Source organism: Panthera leo, chromosome E3, assembly GCF_018350215.1.
Source record: "Panthera leo isolate Ple1 chromosome E3, P.leo_Ple1_pat1.1, whole genome shotgun sequence".
Taxonomy (NCBI): Eukaryota; Metazoa; Chordata; class Mammalia; order Carnivora; family Felidae; genus Panthera; species Panthera leo.
In genome coordinates, this window is record NC_056694.1 from 19,572,318 (window position 1) to 19,590,587 (window position 18,270).

The 18,270-nt window shown below is 55.9% G+C and overlaps 1 protein-coding gene across 3 annotated transcripts in view; it reads left to right on the forward strand.

The window, feature by feature from the left end:
* Window positions 1-18,270, forward strand: part of GTF3C1 (general transcription factor IIIC subunit 1) — a 74,679-nt gene that overhangs the window by 34,292 nt on the left and 22,117 nt on the right. For all 3 annotated transcript variants that reach the window (XM_042921055.1, XM_042921054.1, XM_042921056.1), the window contains 15 exons: window positions 793-1,105; window positions 1,689-1,903; window positions 4,330-4,466; window positions 5,526-5,679; window positions 8,163-8,266; window positions 9,020-9,204; window positions 10,638-10,916; window positions 11,162-11,307; window positions 12,000-12,097; window positions 12,599-12,695; window positions 12,807-12,984; window positions 16,001-16,142; window positions 16,499-16,634; window positions 17,147-17,228; window positions 17,367-17,555. In XM_042921055.1, coding sequence (XP_042776989.1) covers window positions 793-1,105; window positions 1,689-1,903; window positions 4,330-4,466; window positions 5,526-5,679; window positions 8,163-8,266; window positions 9,020-9,204; window positions 10,638-10,916; window positions 11,162-11,307; window positions 12,000-12,097; window positions 12,599-12,695; window positions 12,807-12,984; window positions 16,001-16,142; window positions 16,499-16,634; window positions 17,147-17,228; window positions 17,367-17,555 — 2,455 coding nt within the window. The remainder of the gene's footprint in view (window positions 1-792; window positions 1,106-1,688; window positions 1,904-4,329; window positions 4,467-5,525; window positions 5,680-8,162; window positions 8,267-9,019; window positions 9,205-10,637; window positions 10,917-11,161; window positions 11,308-11,999; window positions 12,098-12,598; window positions 12,696-12,806; window positions 12,985-16,000; window positions 16,143-16,498; window positions 16,635-17,146; window positions 17,229-17,366; window positions 17,556-18,270) is intronic.

Sequence of the window (18,270 nt, forward strand, 5' to 3'; positions counted from 1 at the left end):
CGCAGGGACTCTCAGGAAGCCGGCTAGCCCCCCACTGCCCTTTCAGACAGGGCGGGTGCTGTCCAGGGACCCCAGCCCCCACTCAGGCCTCCCTCTCTCTTGTCACTCTCCTGGCTCCTGGGGACATACGTGTCTGCTGGTCCCCTTTTGGAATTCACACCTGCCCTCCAGGCCTTATCCTTCACTCTCTTCTTGCCAACAATGTGACCATTTTGTTGGAAGGCAATCGAGCTCATGATCGCAGAGCATTTAGTATGGCCCTTGGCATTTGGTTGGCATGTAGAAGGTGTTGCTTTTCCGGCCGTTAAGGGCCCAGGAGAGCCCCTTTCCCCCGTCCTGAAGATACGGGTGAGTGTGGGTTGGTGATGACCTCATCCTCCGTCCCAGAGGCAGGGACTGCATGGGGCTGGCGACCTCCAGTCTGTAACAGCGGTTCTGAGCCCTCAAATTCTGCGTAGCCAACACTCACCGCTCGCTAACCATTTCCTGTGGGCCTGGTCTGGTGCCAGGCACCGGGGAGATGGGGAGGGCCAAGGTAGGGCCCCGCCCTCAAGGAGTTCACGGTCCCGTAGAGCAGACACACATTCAGGGCTGCGGTTTGAAAACCCACCTGAGGGACGGCCAGACAGGCGGACGGCGACGGAGCGTCAGCTGGGCGGACGTGGGGCCTGGGTGGTGACAGGGGAGGTGCGGGAAGGATCAGGAGATAGATATCGCAGCCCCCTGCTCTCCCGTGTGCCCGAGTATGGCAGCGCCCCCCAGATGCGATTCAACCCGTCTCCTCCCCACCAGGGTTTCATGGAGGACGAGGGCCGGCAGCGGACCACCAAGTACATCTCGTGCGTATTTGCAGAAGAGAGCGATCTCAGCCGGCAGTACAAGAGAGAGAAGGCCCGGAGCAAGCTGCTGACCACAGTGAGCTTGGCCTCGGTGCAGGAGGAGTCCCTCCTGCCCGAGGTGGAGGACAGCTTCCTCTCCGACTCAGACAGCGAAGAGGAGCGTGGCAGCAGCAGCAAGAGGAAAGGCAGAGTGTCCCAGGGCGACGGGAGAGCCTGCTTCGGTGCCGGTCTCGGGACCCAGCCTCATCACTCCACCCCAGCGAAGGGTACGGGGTGCTCTCGGGCCGCGGGGAGGGGCCTCGGTCTGAGCTGCTGCAATCCTCCCTTGCTCCAGGGGTCTTCAGAGAACAGCCCGTTCACTTAGCACCTGAGGGCGCCGTTGGTGGTGCCCTGACTGGGGACACAGTCACATGACCCTGTGTCTAGAGGAGATGGTCACGTGGTCTGTCCCCTGGCTGCTGGCAAGGCCGTTCCCCTTGGCAGATAGTCGGTTTGTCTTGCGGTGTCTTTACCATTCAAGGGATGGAATCCAGTAAACTTCCTCTCTCCCCTTCTCTCCAGCAATCTGAGGGCCCTCAAGTTTTTAGTTTAGTTACAGACTTTTTTAAACATGCGGAGGGTAGAGACAAAGACAGGCTTTCGAGTCTGGTATTCAGCTAAGCACGGGGTGGTGGCAGGGGGTGGGGAGGGGCGTCGCCGCTGCTCGCTGGGTCCTCCCCCCATCCTCAAACCAACCAGAAGGAATCGTTGGCCTGCGTGGGCCTTGTCTGGGCGAGCGTAAGTGCCCCTTTCTCCGTCCCTCCGTATGGCCACCGTTCATTCATGCCTCTCCCGCCCCCTCCACTGCAGGTGGCTGGAAAGTAAACCTCCACCCACTGAAGAAGCAGCTGCCCTCCTCCCTAGCGGTGGCCGAGGAGAAGGCCTGCCAGAGCTCTGCGGGCGGGGACAGCCTCCTGGACACCAGCGCCTCCGCGTACCCCGGCGCGCCCTTTGGCTCCCACTGCATGGAGAGTAGCAGTGGCGACATGACCGTGATCGAAGAGGTCAGGCTTGAAAACCCGAAGGTGAGGGCTCACGGTGGGGACGCCTTTTGTCCAGCAGGGGCCCGTGGCGGGTGGACCTTGGCCTTCTCGGTCCCATGTTTGAGAATCACAGCAGGGACACCTGCGTGACTCAGGTCATGATGTCATGGTTCATGGGATCGAGCCCCACATCAGCCTCTGTGCCGGCAGTACAGAGCCTGCTTGGGATTCTCCATCTCTCTCCGTCTCTCTCTGCCCCTTCTTCACGCTCTCTCTCTCGCTCTATCTCTCTGTCTCTGTCTCTGTCTCTGTCTCTCTCTTCCCCTTCCTCACGCTCTCTCTCTCGCTCTCTCTCTCTCTCTCTCTCTCAAAAACAAATAAATAGACATGAAAACAAAGAGCCACAGCAACAACAAAATCAGTAACAGGAAAAGCGCTGTGCGCTGAGTGCTCGCTTTGTGCCAGGCGGTGGGCTAGTCCTGCCCAGGAAGTAACACGGTGCTCGTTTATACACCGCCTTTTTACCCAACCAGAAAGCACCCGCACCGCTGTTGACACGGTGTTTTAATCTCCAACGACTTGCTTTCTTCACATAAAACTTATTTTGGAGGGAACGTTCGTTTAGATTAGTGGTTCCCACTCTCAGTGATTTGGGCCCCCGGGGACGTCTGGCCGTGGCTGGCGGAGACGTATCCTAGAACCTGCAGGAGAGCCCACGAGAGAGAATTGTCCAGCCCCAAATGTCAGCAGTGCCAGTGTTGAGAAGCCCTGCCTTCCGTGAAAGGCCAACGTCCTTTGCCATAAAAGGAAGCTAATTCTAAAATAGATAAAGAGAAAGCCAAAACTGCTTAGCGCGTGCTGGTCAAACACTGTTGTGTGCCAGCGTCGGAGATGCGATAGAATCCATTGCTTTTCATTCACGTAATTAGAGGGTTTAGAAAGGCAGCTGACACGGGCCCGCCGTTCTCATGATGCGATTCGGGGCATCTTGTGCCGTCCTTTGTCACTCGAACGTGCCTCATGCTGCCAGTGGCACCGCCTGGGCTCTGGGCTTCAGAAGCACCCCGGCAGAGGACAGGGCCCCCAGCGCGGCGCACAGCTGTGACCAGGCAGCCGTAGGGGCTGTTGCTGCTCTCTGAGGCCTCCGGACACCCCTGAGAGAGAAGCGTTGTCTCTGGGCTGGGACGAGACAGTGCAGGCCCCCCGGGATCAAGTGACTTGCACCTGCTCAGCGAATGACACAGTGAGGACTGGAAACCATGTGTGCGGGGCTCCCCCCGTGCTGCTCCCTTCCTGGTGTGGACACCTGTGCTTTAGTACCACCCCCGCGGCAGAAGCGATGGGGCACAGGGTGTGAACGTTTTCCGTGGGTTGTTCTAGAACCTTTCAGCCTTTCCGAGGCTTTGGGCGCCATAACTTCTCAAGTCCTGGTTGGGTCTGTGTCGAACTGAAGAAGCTGGGCCTGCCAGCAGGTGGATCCCAGAAGGTTCTGGAGGGTCTGTCTGCGTTGCTCACACCCTCGCCCCTGCTGCGCCTTCTGATCCGGCTCACGTCTCCGGTAGCGTGCTCCTGCCGGGTCCCAGAATTGCTTCGCTTGCTGCCCAGCTCAGCTCTTTCTCTTCCTCCCAGAAATCTGTTCCCAGAGTAACGGCAGAATGCTGTCCATTCTACATCCGTGCTGAGAAGAGGGCGCGAGCAACGTATCTGGAGGGCCGTTGGCAAAGCATGTTCTTCACCATGCTCTCCAGCAGCCCCACAGCACGTGGCCAGTTTACTCATGGGTCCCCTCCCCCCACCCCCAAAATGTTTGCTCTGCAGTGCAGTGCAGGGGAGCACAAAGGTCTTTCTCACGGGCCCCTTCTTGAATCTTGAGCCCTTTTGAGCCAGTCCCCCTTCAGGAAAGAACCGTTCCTCTCCCGAAGCCCCGGCACTCAGCCGGGAAGTGATCTGGACCTGACAGCGGGACATTCTCGTTCTCCTGAAGCGTCCCTGCAAGTGAGGAGCACATCCGGCAAAACAGGCCCCGGGCCGCCACGGGGGTTCGTTTGCGCTGAGTGATCCGCAAGGAGTATGTTAGAGTCAGGATTTCCTTTCCCTTCAGGGGCACTGGGGCTTCACAGATTTGATCCTAGGGCAGATGGCACAAGTTCATGGAAGCTCCTGGAAGACAGTAGCCATGAAGAGAGCTGTGGGCATTTTGGCAGGAATGGGAGACAGAACACGGATCTGTCTTCTCCCTTCGTCTGTCGTTGGGCACACATCCTGACTTACCTAGGGACAGCCTGAGTCCGGAAGCCTGCCTCTGCTTCCGTCCCATATTCCCAGAGAAACAAGCCCTCTTGACTTTCCTTCTTGAAACGTGGGCATAGAAATTCCCTCGTGAGGCAAAGCGCACCCACAGGAATGGCGTCTGGCCCCCTAACCTTGCCAAACTTGTTGTATGCTTGTCCTCTCGGTCCTCGCTCTAGGAGAGTGGCAGTTCCCAAAAGACGGGGAAGCACGGCCCAGGCCAAGACAAACCGCACGAAACCTACCGGCTGCTCAAACGCAGGAACCTGATCATAGAAGCCGTCACCAACCTACGCTTAATCGAGAGCTTGTTCACGTAAGGAGCTATCTTTCTGTCTGTCTGTCTGTCTTGCACTGACAGTAAATCTCAGGCCAGCTCGTTGTCACAAGCCACAGAAATGACCGAGAGGCATTGGCGTCTTCTGCTCTATAGACTCTCGTGGCATCCCTGTCTGGTAGAAAGGATTCAGCATTTGTTCTAGTGGTTAAGAAAGTGTAGGCATTGCAGAACATTGAGACGCTAGATGGGGAGAGAGTGACTGAGTTATAAGTGGAAGTTGGGGAGAGTTCCTCTCTTTCCTTGGAGGAGGGACTGAGATAACAGCATCAGCTTACGAACTTTTCTTAGGTCAGCATGGGGCCTTTTGTTCAAATGCAATCTTACATGGAAACAAAAACAAAGAGACGCGGGTGGAACCTGTGTGTTTGCGGTGGCTCTGTTCACGGAAAGGCTCTGCACTCTGGTGGGGTCCTTTAACCCACCATCACCGCTGCCTCCTGGGCGGCATCTTCGGGCTTCTGAGGCACCCGGCGTCAAAGCCACTCGTTCTCTAGGGAATGGGGAGACCGTGTGCAGACACTGTGGCCTCGTCTGTGCAGTGAGGGGTTTGGCTGGGCGTCCGAATGTCCTTCCGGCCCTGCCATTCGATGACCGGTGGGTGAGCTAGAAACATCCCTGTAGTGACTCAGTAAGATGTCTGAGGAGAGGAATCAGAAAGAGCTGCGGACCTGAGAGCGTCGGCGACAGTACATTAGACAATCCTTCGGGCCTTAAATTAACCCAAAGACGGATGAAGACATCTCCGTCGTGGTGCTTAGTGTCCCTGCCGTCATCGTCAGGTTCTGGTGAAAGGCTCAGAATGTGACGCTGCTGTGCTTGGCGGCTCGTCTTTAGCTAACTCCTTCATCGCTAAAAGAGTTGACTGTAACGTGTCCAGAAGTCAGCCCTTCAATGGCGAAACCCCCCTCTGATTCTCCCCCAGTTTCTGCTGGTTACCACTAGGCAGGCTCTCAGCTGCCTGGGTTGAAAGGGGGTTGAAACAGATCTTCCTTGCTGAGATTGGGAATATTAACTTCTTATTTTGTGACACCCCAGGATTCAGAAAATGATCATGGATCAGGAGAAGCAAGAAGGCGTGTCTACCAAGTGCTGTAAGAAGTCCATCGTCCGCTTGGTGCGGAACCTGTCCGAGGAAGGTCTCTTGAGACTGTACCGGACTACGGTTATTCAGGATGGAATCAAGAAGAAGGTACGCGTGGCTCTCCTGACGCCCACCGCGCCAGCCCCGTGCCGTTGGAAGTTTCCTTGACCGGCTTCTCTTGTGCCCGTCAGATTTCACTTGTTCCTTTGCTGCCAGTAACTCAGAATTTCCCCCTGTGCCTCCCCATCTGGGTCACAGGGGCCGTGCCAATTTTCTGTGGAGGTTGGCTACTGAAAAGGGGAATAACTTGCTTGGATCTCAGAGCAGCACACTCAGGCCTTAGAGCAGGTGTCCGGCCCGCAGCCCAGCCTTGAACGACAGGAAGGCAAGTAGGACTCCCTGGAGCTTGGCAGGGCAGTGCTGGCCGACATCAAGCCACATTTAGCAGGTGGAAGGTTTAGACAAGGCAGCAAGAACAGTTTCCACCGAGATCAGAGGAGACGTCCCCGAGGAAGCGAGTGCCGGGGCGGTTTGGCAGGGGAGCCATAGATCTTCTGTCTCAGTTTATCTGTTTCTGTAAGATTTAAAGTTTGGGGCCATTCCCATAGCAACCGTAGCTCAGCAGCCCTGCTCATACTCCAAGGCCTCCGTTTTTCAGGGGCAGAGTAATTTGAGATCGCCCTGCTGGGCACGGGACCATAGAGAAGCTGCTGCGGGGACAGTCACTTGCACTTGCCTAACCTTGTGTTCTGGCTACGTTTTAAACCTCTGCCTTAAGAAAGCTGTGCCTTAATGTTTTGTTTCCTTAATAAGCTGGCAAGGTCATTTCTGGCTTTTTTTACTTTACCTTATCTTTTTGAGACGTTCGAGGTTTGAAAAACACAGAGCGATATACAAAGTGACTTAAAGCGTTTCTGCCATTCCAGGGTGGCAGCTTTCATCAGTTTTTATACCTGCCATCGGGGCCCCTTGGCCTTGCCTCCTCCTGCCCCCCGCCGGCCTGCCACTCCTTTCCTGGAGCGGGCAGGAGGTCCGTGTGCTGATCTCTGCCATCGGAGCACAAAAGCCCCCACCCCTCAGCAGCAGCACCTGCGATTTCTGTGCGTCGTCACAGAGCAGTTGCCTCAGATGCGGGCATCCTGCTTGGGACAGTGATCGAGGACAAGAACACCCCCCACCCACCCCCACCCCCAGTCTGAGAGTGGAGAGGGGCGGCTCCCACAGGTGCCCACTGTGTCTCCGGCTCCCGTTCGGCCTAGTGTGGCATCCACCAGGCAGTGTGGAGGCAGGGGTGAGGGGTGAGGGCGGGGAAGCACCACCTGGAAAGCGAAGGCGCCGGCACGGGGGCCTCTGCCGCGGGGCACTGCCGGTGCTATCGTGCTGGCGGCCGTTTCCCGCTGGGACGAGCTGCCTCCAGAATAAGCTTAAGTAGCTCAGCAGCTCCTTCTCTGGTTCACCGAGCGCACGCCAGCGGCAGGCTGCCCTCCGATCCCCCGAAGGCACGTTGATCCCCCCGCGCACTCACACCCCTCTGCCCCGTGTGGCAGCGTCCGCTTCGGCCTTTGCTCCTGCGTCCTGTGCTGCCCGCTGGGCCTTCGGGGAGTGGCTGGGCCATCCGGCTGTGGACAGTGGGGAAATAGGAATGCTTTGTATTTGCACCAGGCTTTTAAGTACACCGAGGTGTTACCTAACCGCCTCTTTTGCGCCCCACAAAATCCCAGAAAAGTTGGCAGGGCGTGGGGGAGGGGCCCCCATTTCACAAACGAGCCGCCCAGTCCCTGTGATCAGCCTCTCTCGGGGCATTCTTGGCCTTCTCGGCGTGAAGCCTGATGGCCAGAGTCCCACATTTAGAAGACCTTACCTTGCTCTCTCCTGCCAGTGTCAGACACGGAAGAGAAGCCTGGCTGTCCGGGGCCCCTGGCCCCAGGGCCTGCCATCCTGCCCGGCCAACGCACTCACACCCCTCTGCTCCCCCAGGCCGTTCCCATTTGCCCTCCTAGACAGCACTCACGAACTGGTAACCGCCCTAGCCGTTCAGCTCCAGTACCTTGGCAGAGGTAAAATAGCAAAAGCAGCTCTAAACCCTCTGCCAGTCGGTTTCCAAGTGCGCCTGGCAGGAGTCCCACAGTGGCACTCTCGGCGAGGGGAGATTAATGAAAGCTGCTTACCTTTTCCAGATGGGAGGCCTCAGGATTCACGAACAACTGTGGGAAATTCTCAGATAGCTGGAGGGGGGGGCGTCAGGAGCCGGCCACCAGGTAGCTGCGAGGCCCCTGGGCCGGGACAGCCCCGCCAGGGGACTGCAGGGCGGGTCGCTCCGGCTCCAGGCCAGAAAGTCCTCACCTGAGCAGAGCGGCACGTCACCGATGACAGAGCTTTCTCGCTCCGTCGCCGGAGGAGGGATTTTGATGCCAGAAATTGTCATGGCAGACCGTTCAGCAACACCTTTTGCTCCGGGCTTACACGTGTCTCTTGGAAGTGTTAGTGAAAGCAGGCACAGCCAGTGTTCGGCAAAAGGAACCGAGCCGTAGAGCTCCGTGTCCCCCGGCTCCCCCCCTGCCCTGTGGGACGCTGCTCCGCCCTCTCTGCAGGTGGACCTGGTCGTGCACCCGTCCATGGACCAGAATGACCCGCTGGTGAGGAGTGCCATCGAGCAGGTGCGCTTCCGGATCTCCAACTCCAGCATGGCAAACAGGCAAGTCGCAGCGCCCCGCGGGAATTCACAGGGAAGCCGCCTGGGTCTCTGTGGCCTTCCTGGAGCAGCTTTCACGAGCACCCTTTATTCGCACCCGTGTGAGATCAACACACTCACGGGCTTAGGAGCAATTTCTAGAGTTTTCAGAAAAAACAAAGTCCTCATTTCGTTCGTTCGACTCTGCCTCGCGGCATCGACAGAGCACTCCGAACCACAGGCCCTGTGTGTGCGAGGCTCGCTCAGTCCCCTAACGGCTCCAAATGAGTCCAGTTGCCTTTCTGAGGCCTTCTCTAATCTTGTGAAGTGTCTCGTGCACTGAGAAAACTCGGGGACGGGAGAAAATTCTTAGCCGGGTTTAACCTGGAGATGGCCGATGGGCAGGCAAAGGGCTCCGCGTGGATTGCGGGCCTTGGCTCACGTACTTTGAACCGGCTGCTGATTGATTTCCCATCACGTCCCTTACCTCTGGCATTTCTGAAAGCGTCAGAGGACCCGGCACGTTGGGCCGCCTTTCTCAGAAGGCTGTCCTGGAGGTGGGGGCACACTCTGCAGGTCTCCACAGCCCTGTCGTCCCCAAACATCTCGTGACCTGACACATTTTATTCATGCACAGCACCTGCTTGGCTCCTGCGGGCAGCCAAGGTTGAAACTCCAGGGCCAAGTGGCTTCATCTGATCTGCCAGGACAGACCCTGTCCTTTCTCCCAGCTCTTGGTCCTCGCAGCAGGGTGTTGATCTTCTATTTGAACTGCAGGGTTAAAGTGGTCCAGCCTCCAGCGCCTCAAGCAGAAGCTGAAGAAGAAAGTCCAGAAAAAGAGGGTCCGAGCGGATCAGGAGACTCTCAGCTGAATACTTCCTCCAAATCAGAAACTGGACGGGTGAAAAAAACAGATGAGAAAATGGGCATCACCCAGCTGAAAAATTATCACCCTGTTGTAGGTAAAAAGCAGCTTCTCGTCGACGTCTGATGGTGTGTCGGTGGTTGGTGGTTGGCTGCATGATGGCGTTTGAGTCCCTTGGTGTTCTGCAGTCTAGCACTCGGCTAGAGTCCGAGGAATCGGGTTTGCGTGGCTAGCTGGGTCATGGGGGCTGGCCACGTGACTTCTGCTGCCGTCAATACCCCCATCTGCCAAATGGGCAAGGTCTCAGCCCCGTGGGCCTCACATCTGAGTATGAGACTCAGATGAAACTGTGCTAGATCCTAGCGAGAGGAGTTAGGCACAAAGATTCATTCTGCTCCGCATCCTTGGGCTGGAATATGAACCACATAAACCACAGAAAACCTCCGTCCCTCCCGACCCCATAAACCTTCTGGTAGATCTAGTCATTGATGAGTTTGAACACCGTGTCATTTTCCCAGAGTCTGTTCTCCGACAGGGTTGCCTCCTCCCTCAGCCCCCGTCGAGCCGCCCTAGTGTGAAAGTGTGCGGGCCCAGTGCAGGCGGCCAGGTACGCGTCACTCTTCTCCCGGCTCATGGGGCACGGGCCGTGGCCCGGTGTGGGTGCAGCGCAGCAGACCTGAGATCCCGGGGCAGAAGACAGCGTGTGTGTGTGTGACCTCCCTCGGTGCCCCACATCACCGCAGGAGGCCTGCCCTTGCTCTGCGGGTCCCGGGGTGTTCCGTGGTTAGCAACAGCAGTCCGTGGGAGCCCAGGGCCGGGGCCAGTGCCGGGGCAGCAGATCGGCCCACGCGCTGGCCACACAGAAGGCATTGAGCATGCTGCTCGAGTGGGCACGGTGGTGGAGGAGGGCCTCTGCCCGCTCGCCCTCGCTCCCTGATCCTGTGGCTCCTTACTTTCTCTCCTGTCCTCTCTCCTTGGGAAAAGCCAAGGAGTACTTTATTTGTGTCAACAAAGAAACAGGATGCTTTCAAAGAACCCCGATGTGGGGGTGTTTTGCACAGCCCTGTCAAGCCCGGGTCCCCGTGCGGAGGCCTGTCAGGCTCTGTGTGGCGGTATCCTCCTCTGTCACACTCTGGCTTGCTCACTGCACTCTCCTCCTTCCTTGCTCCCCCCCACCCCCTGCCCCTGGCCTCTGGCCCTCCACGGTACGTGCCGGGCACACGCTCACCTCCAGCACCTTGCATTTGTCCCAGGGTGCACCTCCCCAAGTCCCTGCGTGTCCCCACCACCCCACCACCTTAGTTGCCCTCTAGGTGGAATTCTAGCCCTCCTCCCACGTCCCCACTGGTTCTCTGCACCGGCCATTTCCATCTGTCGTGTGACTTTAGGTATCTTGTTAATACCTAAAAAGTATTAGAAAGTAAGTTCTGTGAGAGTCCGAACAGCACTCACTGTGAGTTTGAGTGGACTGAACTGAAGTGAATCTGGGAGTTTTCAAGCATTCCCTCCCCCCACCCCCTCTTGCCTCAGTTCCAGGACTTGGCCGTTCTCTAGGATTTCTGCCCAAAATGCCTCGCCTGCGGGTGGTACACATGTTTCTGTGGTACCTAATCTACGGGCACCCTGCCAGCCATGTGCGGACAAAGCTGGGCCTTGGCAGTGAAAGAAGAATGGGAAAGCAGGAGTCAGGCAGGATGGGAGTCCGGCCCTTCTCCAGAAATTACATGGAGACCTCCTCTGATGCCCTGCCCAAGGACAGCCTAGGGGGAACCTTCCTGGAGACTGAAGTGGAGCCCCCCACGGAGAAAGGTGAGCTGTTGCCCTCTAGAGGGGAGTCCTAATGGTTCCTCATCCTTCTCATCTGAACTGGCTGAATCCCTACAGCGCCCCATCAAAGTAGAGTCATAATCTAGACTTTATGAACCCGTGGGCCCCCTGCCTGACAAGTAGGGTTTTGCCCGAGTTTGTGGTGAGAGGGAATCCGGACCTACCGGGATGATGTCACCATCATGTCTGGCGCCCTGCCTGCAGCACTGACTCTGATTCTCTCCTAGTGTACGTGGATGAAGCCTCATGGATGCGCTATGTCCCTCCCATCCCTGTCCATAAGGACTTTGGCTTCGGCTGGGCTCTCGTCAGTGACATTCTCCTCTGCCTGCCCCTTTCCATCTTCATTCAGATTGTGCAAGTCAGTTATAAGGTACTGATGACTCCCAGGGCTATTGTGGGGGCTGGTCCCTCAGCCTAGACCAGAGGACCTACACTCACCTGGTCAAGGGAAAGTACTTCCAGACTTGTGGTTGTCTGGATGGATGGATGGATGGATGGAAGGAAGGAAGGAAGGAAGGAAGGAAGGAAGGAAGGAAGGATTGGATGGGTGGATGGTTGGGTGGAAGGAAGGTAGGAAGGGAGGGAGGCGTGGAGGGAAGGGGGATAGATGGAGATGAGATGGATGGATGGAGAGATGGGATGGATGGATGGATAGATAAGATGAATGGGTGGGTAGATAGGCAGACAGATAGGTAGGTGATGGAGAATGATTGGATGGATGGACAGCTTGGATGGATGGATGGGTGGGTGGGTAGATAGACAGATAGGATAAACAGGATGGCTGGATAGACATAGATAAATTATTGGCTGGATAGATGGATGGTTGCTTGGTGTGTCAAAGGAAATACTTGAAAGACTTAAAGTTAGATCAATTAGATATATCGAAAGAGACAGATAATTATGTTGTAGCAATATGCTTCTAGAAACTTGGTAAATACCAAAAAAGGAGAAAATAGGTTCAGAGAGACTGCTGCCCAGAAAGGAGTGGTGTGTGTTTTTTTCACGGTTCTTGCAACTGACCCTGGCCTTGAGGGTAAGCTGATCTTGAAAATGACCTCTTAGGTAGACAACCTTGAGGAGTTTCTGAATGACCCTCTGAAGAAGCACACGCTGATCCGCTTTCTCCCCAGGCCCATCCGACAGCAGCTTCTGTACAAGAGGTAAGGTCCCTGAAAACGATGCAGGCTGGCTGACAGTCCCAATGGGCCCCTTGAAGTTAGGGTTCTGAATAATTGTTCACCAGGAACAGAAAAAGGTTCTGCCCCCCAGCCTGTAAGGAGTCGGGGTTTTCATTCATTCATTGACCCTGTGAGCCTTCTAGATAAAGCACAGAGGCAGACAAAGTGGGGGCTGGAGAATTTTGTCACTTAATTTCAAGGTTCTTTTCAAGTAAAATCTGTCGATAAAGACTGCGAGGTTCGGAGTCGTTTTTTTTTTTCCTTTGGCTAATGTTACTTTCTCAATCAAAACCCCATGTCGGATCCACGCTCCGTTGCCCTGGTCGGGTGCCGGGAAGGGGCTTCCGGGTCTCTGCACAGGTCAGGCCCCATGAGGTAGAAGAGGGCGCCACGAGCGAGTCCCACGCCTTCGCCCGACGCGGGCCGCCTGGCCACCGCCGAGTGTGCTGGCACCGGAACCCGCCGCTCCCCTCTGTTTTCCAGACGCTACATTTTCTCTGTGGTGGAGAACCTTCAGAGGCTGTGCCACATGGGGCTGCTGCAGTTCGGCCCCACAGAAAAGTTTCAGGACAAGGATCAGGTAACGTGTCCTGCGCCCAAACGAAGGGGGTCCTGATGTCCAAGCCGTTTCCAGACAGCTGGCCGGCCGTGGTTCTGAGCTTCCCCCCTCGCCCCGTCCGCGTCTCCCTAGGTGTTCATTTTCTTGAAGAAGAACGCGGTCATCGTTGACACCACCATCTGTGACCCACATTACAACCTGGCCCGCAGCAGCCGGCCCTTCGAGAGGCGTCTTTACGTCCTGAAGTCCATGCAGGATGTGGAGAACTACTGGTTTGACCTGCAGTGCGTCTGCCTCAACACCCCTCTAGGTACAGTCTGTCGTTGCTGGGCTCCCTGTTCTCCCCGCTCTCTGTGCCATCACTGGGGTTTAGAGCAAGAAGAAACTAGAAGTCGCTGCTGGTTTTCAAACTGTTCTCCAGAGACCTAGAGTGTCCTTGGGGCTCCCTTAGGAAGGAGGGCGATGCGCTTCTAGTAGGGGGGCCCCCAGGCCATTCTGCTTTGTCTTCATTCACTCGTGCATTCAGTAGGTGTTTGTTGCACACCTGGTGTCTGTCATTCCTGGGCCTGACCAGGACACACACACCCCTGCCTTCCTGAGTCTTAGTTCTCAACAGAGAAGACACACAGATCCACGTCACTTGCTGAGACAGATGCTGCGGAGGAAGTATACGGGGGCGTGAGTGGAGGCTGTTTTAATGGGGTGGCATTTGAGCCGAGCTCTGAAGGCTGAGGCCGAGCCCAGAGCCGGGGAAGAGCAGTACAGGCGTGGGAACGTCACGTGCATCATTGGGAGAAGCAAGAGGCTGGTGAGGGCGGGGAGGAGAGTGGCAGCTGCCATTGGAGAAGCAGGGAGGAGTCAGGACTCTGGGGGCCCTGTAGGACTTGGTACGGGGTTCGGGTTTATTCTAAGAGCAGGAAGAAGCCGCTGGATAGTTGTAGGCAAGAAGTGACAAGATCTCTTCCATTTTTCAAAGCTCACTCTGGCTGCTGGGTGGGGAACGGACGGAGGAGCCCGAGAGTAGAAACAGGGCCGTGACTCCTGTCCCAGAGAGATGTCCACTGGTGACAGTGAAGGAGGGGGGCAGCTTGGCAGGTGTTTTGGAGGAAGAACTGAACAGATTGGGCCAGCAGGTCGGATGAGTCGGGTTTGGGGGTCAGGCCTTTGCTTGTGTCTCCTTCCTATCCCTGCCATGTCCCTTGACCTGTGTTCACCTGGCAGTGACCACTCGTGCATCAAGCATCGTCTCTTTGAGGAAGGCTTTTCAGCACCTTTATGCTGTCAGCTGCTCTTTCTGAGGATTCCTTGCGCACAGGAGATTTGGCTTCCATCCCCACGGTGTCTCAAAGTGCCTGGTGCACGGTCGACGTGCCGTGAATGTTGGTTGACTAGATGGAGGCTTTGTGCAAGGCCGTAGACCAGTGCTCTTTCCTCCAAGCCAGTTTCCACCTGGTCTCTTCGTGCCACCTCTACTAGGAGGAAGGGCTGCCATGTCCGGTCTGAACCTGGGAGGGGAGCCCTCTTCCCTTGCTCCTGTCACAGAGCCGAAAGGTCACCATTGCACCTCACTTCTTGGAAAGCCGGAGGCCCAGGTCTGGATGGGGGCGAGGGGCTGCGGGGGAGCCCATGCCCCACACTGCACGCTTGTGTTTGGTAGATTTGTTTACTGTTGGCAGGGTGATGAACCCTTGCAGTGAGAACCTTTGATGTAATGGGTCCAGACAGGTTTTAGAACTCGTGTGTTTCATAGAATCCTCTGGCATTCAGTAAGCTAAGCTTTTACCATTTCAGATTTTTAGAGTGCCCTAATTCCTCTGCATTTTATACCCAGATAAAAATTTGTGAACCGGTATGTTATTTGCACCAGAGTTGTTGAGGCTTGACAACTGGTGAATTTCCATCCCTTTTAGTGTTCATGAGCAGAAATAGGGGAGGCTTAGAGTCCATTAACCAGGCACCGATTGTCCCTTCGTTTAACAAACACTTGAGGAGGGGCGCCTGGGTGGCTCAGTCGGTTAAGCGTCCGACTTCAGCTCAGGTCATGATCTCGCGGCTGGTGAGTTCGAGCCCCGCGTCGGGCTCTGTGCTGACAGCCTGGAGCCTGCTTCGGATTCTGTGTCTCCCTCTCTCTCTGCCCCTCCTCTGCTTCATGCTCTGTCTCTGTATGAAAAATAAATAAATGTTAAAAAAAAAAATTTAAAAAAAACCACTCAAGGAGGTTCTGCCCCAAGGACTAAGGGGAAAGTACCATATAATAAGACATGAGCCTCCTGCAGAGCAAGGGCTCACCAAGCATGGGTATGGGTATCACCAAACAGATTCACTGGGAGAGACTGTTAAAATGCAGATTACCAGGCCCTGTCCAGAGCTTTGGATTCAGCAGGTGTGGGGATGGCCTAAATCTGCATTTCAAACTCACAGCGAGGTGGCGCACAGGAGAAGCATTGCCTTAAGTCCTCCTAGACTTAACCAGCCATTCACATGCGTGACCTTGAGCTCCCTTGAAGACCTCTCTGAGGTTGACCTCTTCATTTCTAAGCCAGGAACACCACCACCAACAAATTATGGGCTGAAGCAGAGCTTGAACCCCGTGTCTTATGTAAACACCAGCGAGCAGTGTGGGGCATGGGCTCCCCCGCAGCCCCCCGCCCCCACCCAGACCAATGTCTCCAGTCGAGCGTGTTGGAAGACCGTCTTTGGTAGTGTGCAAATCACCAGAATCTTCCTTTGCCTTACTCAAGCAACAGTTCGTAGCGGTTTGTTTTCTTGCAAGAAACACAGTTTTCTTTATTGTGCCTTTACAGAACGCTATTTCTCAACTGTGTTAATGCAGCTCCTGGACACTCAGAGAACATCTGGCTGTCCTCCAGACCCCACCTGGCCCAGGGACACTGCACTGAGCTATCTGCCCAGATCCCTGCTGAACCCGACTCCACGGCCCCTGCCAAGTGCATCATTTTTGCTTACCGCCTCCTCCGGGCTGGCACACGGGAGCTCCGTAGGCTTTCCCTGAGGAAGGAGGCCCCAGGGCTCCTCTGCTCGCGATCCCCCCACGGCCGTTGGCCTCTCCTGTTGCCAGCTCGCCTTCCCTCCCTCGTGGAGTTCAGCCAGAGTACAAATCCTTTACTCGGGTTCACACCCCAGTGTTTGACCCCCTGACATCTATGATAACGCATTTGTACGAAGAGGGTCTACCGGTTTCAGAGCCTGTCCCGCGGTGGTGAGCGGAGTCACAGGAAGGGAATCTTTTGCCCGCGGCTGCGAGGCGGCCTGCCGGAGCCACGGCAGGACACGGTCCCCAGGGAAGCTTGCGTTTGCTCTCTCAGGTGTGGTGCGCTACCCGCGCATCAGGAAGAACGGCACCCAGGATGAGGGCACTGATGAGGAGGGCAGTCTGCAGAAGGAGCAGGAGAGCGCCATCGACAAACACAATCTGGAGCGCAAGTGTGCCCTGATGGAGTACAGCACGTGCGTCCCCGCACCCCCCCCCCCCCCCCCCGCCCCCAAGTGCAGTCCCACAGGCTCCAGCTCCTGGGTGTCCGGCCACACAGGTCAGGCCGGGAGCGCCCACGTCTCTGGTGCAGAGGCCCCTCTGGCCCCGGCCAGCCCTTGGCCCACATACTGTTAAAACAGAACAAACTTGGTTGCCACAGTTCAGAAGTTGGGAAATTTACGTAAAATTCTGGGGTCGGGCAAGCGTTTCCCTTCTGTCACGTGTTACCGAGAAGGTAAAAGGTAGTTAGGAAAAATACCTCCACCGTGTCGCGGGCTCTCTTTTCAGTTCCCAAGAAGGTCTCTCTTTCCGTTTACTTCCCACCTCTCAGGGGGAGCCGTGAGGTCGTGGACGAAGGCTCGATCCCCGGGGACGGGCTGGGAGCCGCCGGGCTCGATTCTAGTTTCTACGGGCACCTAAAGCGTAACTGGATCTGGACCAGCTACATCATCAACAAGGCCAAGAAGGTGGGCTTCGGGGGGTACGGGGAACACGCCTCCCCGGGCCACTCCCCGGCCGCTGCCGCAGCTGCCCACCCCGCCTGCCCTTTCCCGGCTCGCTGTTTCTGATTTGGTAAAACCAAAGTTGACCAGAGGCACAAGTACTTATATCCGTATGTATTGAAGGCACATCAGGCCCTTGAAATACCTGCCTGGCCAGTGTTGTTGTTTGTTTTGTTTTTTGTTTTTTTCAACGGATTCTAACTGATTCTGTCACACGGACAGGTATTCCTTTTTAAAGAAGGAACAGAAAGTCCATGAGACACAGGTCATACATGAGGGAGCATGTGTGCAAGAAGCAAGTGGCTGCCCAGGGGAAGCCCAGCCCCAGGGGCAGCCCGACGGCTTCTGGAACGCAGCTGCACAGCCGCCCTCACCTCTCTGGCAGAGACCAGTACACCTCAGTGCATGTGACGCTCTGGCTCCCTGGGGATTCAGGGACGCCCCTGCTTCTTTCCAGTGATGCGCTTGTCTTTTAGGAGAACACTGCATCTGAAAATGGGCTCATGGTGAGACTCCAGACGTTTCTGTCCAGGCGCCCGTTGCCACTCAGTGCTGGAGGTACGTGAGCTGGGGGTTCACCTTGGAAACAGACACGGGACCGGCCCAGGCCACGTGACTACCTACCACACGTTCCATTCGGCTTCTGGCCTTCACGGGGCTCATCCTGAAATGCTCACCTCCTGTGCTTATTTCCAGGCAGTGGCAGGTTGAATATCTGGGGGGAAGCCAGAGCAGGATCTGAGCTCTGCACCGACAGGGAAGAGCAGTTCGAGATGGACCGAGAGCCCACACTGGACCGGAACTGGAGAGTGAGGGGTGGGAAAAGCCAGAAGCGGAAACGGCTGAAGAAAGACCCCGGAAAGAAGATCAAGAAAAAGAAAAAAGGTCCCGTGATGGTCGCTCGCGTCGGCTAGGCCTTGTCTTTGTACGTTCCGGCTCAGAGGCGGACTGCAGTCTCACTGCGGCCGGGGCTGAGCTCTGCCCCCAGACCCGGGCTTCTCTTCTCCCTCTGTTTGTAGGGCTGACTGTGCACGGTCGCCGTCTCGTCCTCCACATCGAGCTGGCAGACTGAGAGATCCTCAAGCTTCTTACATGCTTCCTCTGTCTTTATGTCTTATAGGGTCTTTCAGCTTTGTAACGCCCCTCAGTTCAATTTTCTAACTTCATCTCAACTGAAAAATCCTTAGCAAAAATCATTAGCAGAAATCCTCATCTCAACCAGCCAAAATCCTATTATTCTTTTGGTTTGGCTTTTGATACTTGCATTATATCAATCGGGGCAAGGTTCAAAAGTCACGTTGTGTTTTTAACTCAGAGGAAAGGTGGGAGTCGGTCAGGCCAGGCCTGCGGAATCTCTTCCAGTCTCGTGAGCCCCCTGGGTGTGTCTTAGACTGCTGTTTTGGATCCTTCCCCTGGGCAAGTATTATAGCGAAAGACAGCAGGAGGACAGTGAGGAGATGGGTGCCTGTGTTTTCGTTCATTTTTACATCATCTAAGTGGTCTGTGTGTCGTAACAACGATCTGATAGCTATACCATTTTCCGATGAGAACAGAATGTTTAAATGGGAACCTGTTTTCAGTGGTTTACTTGGCTGCTGTT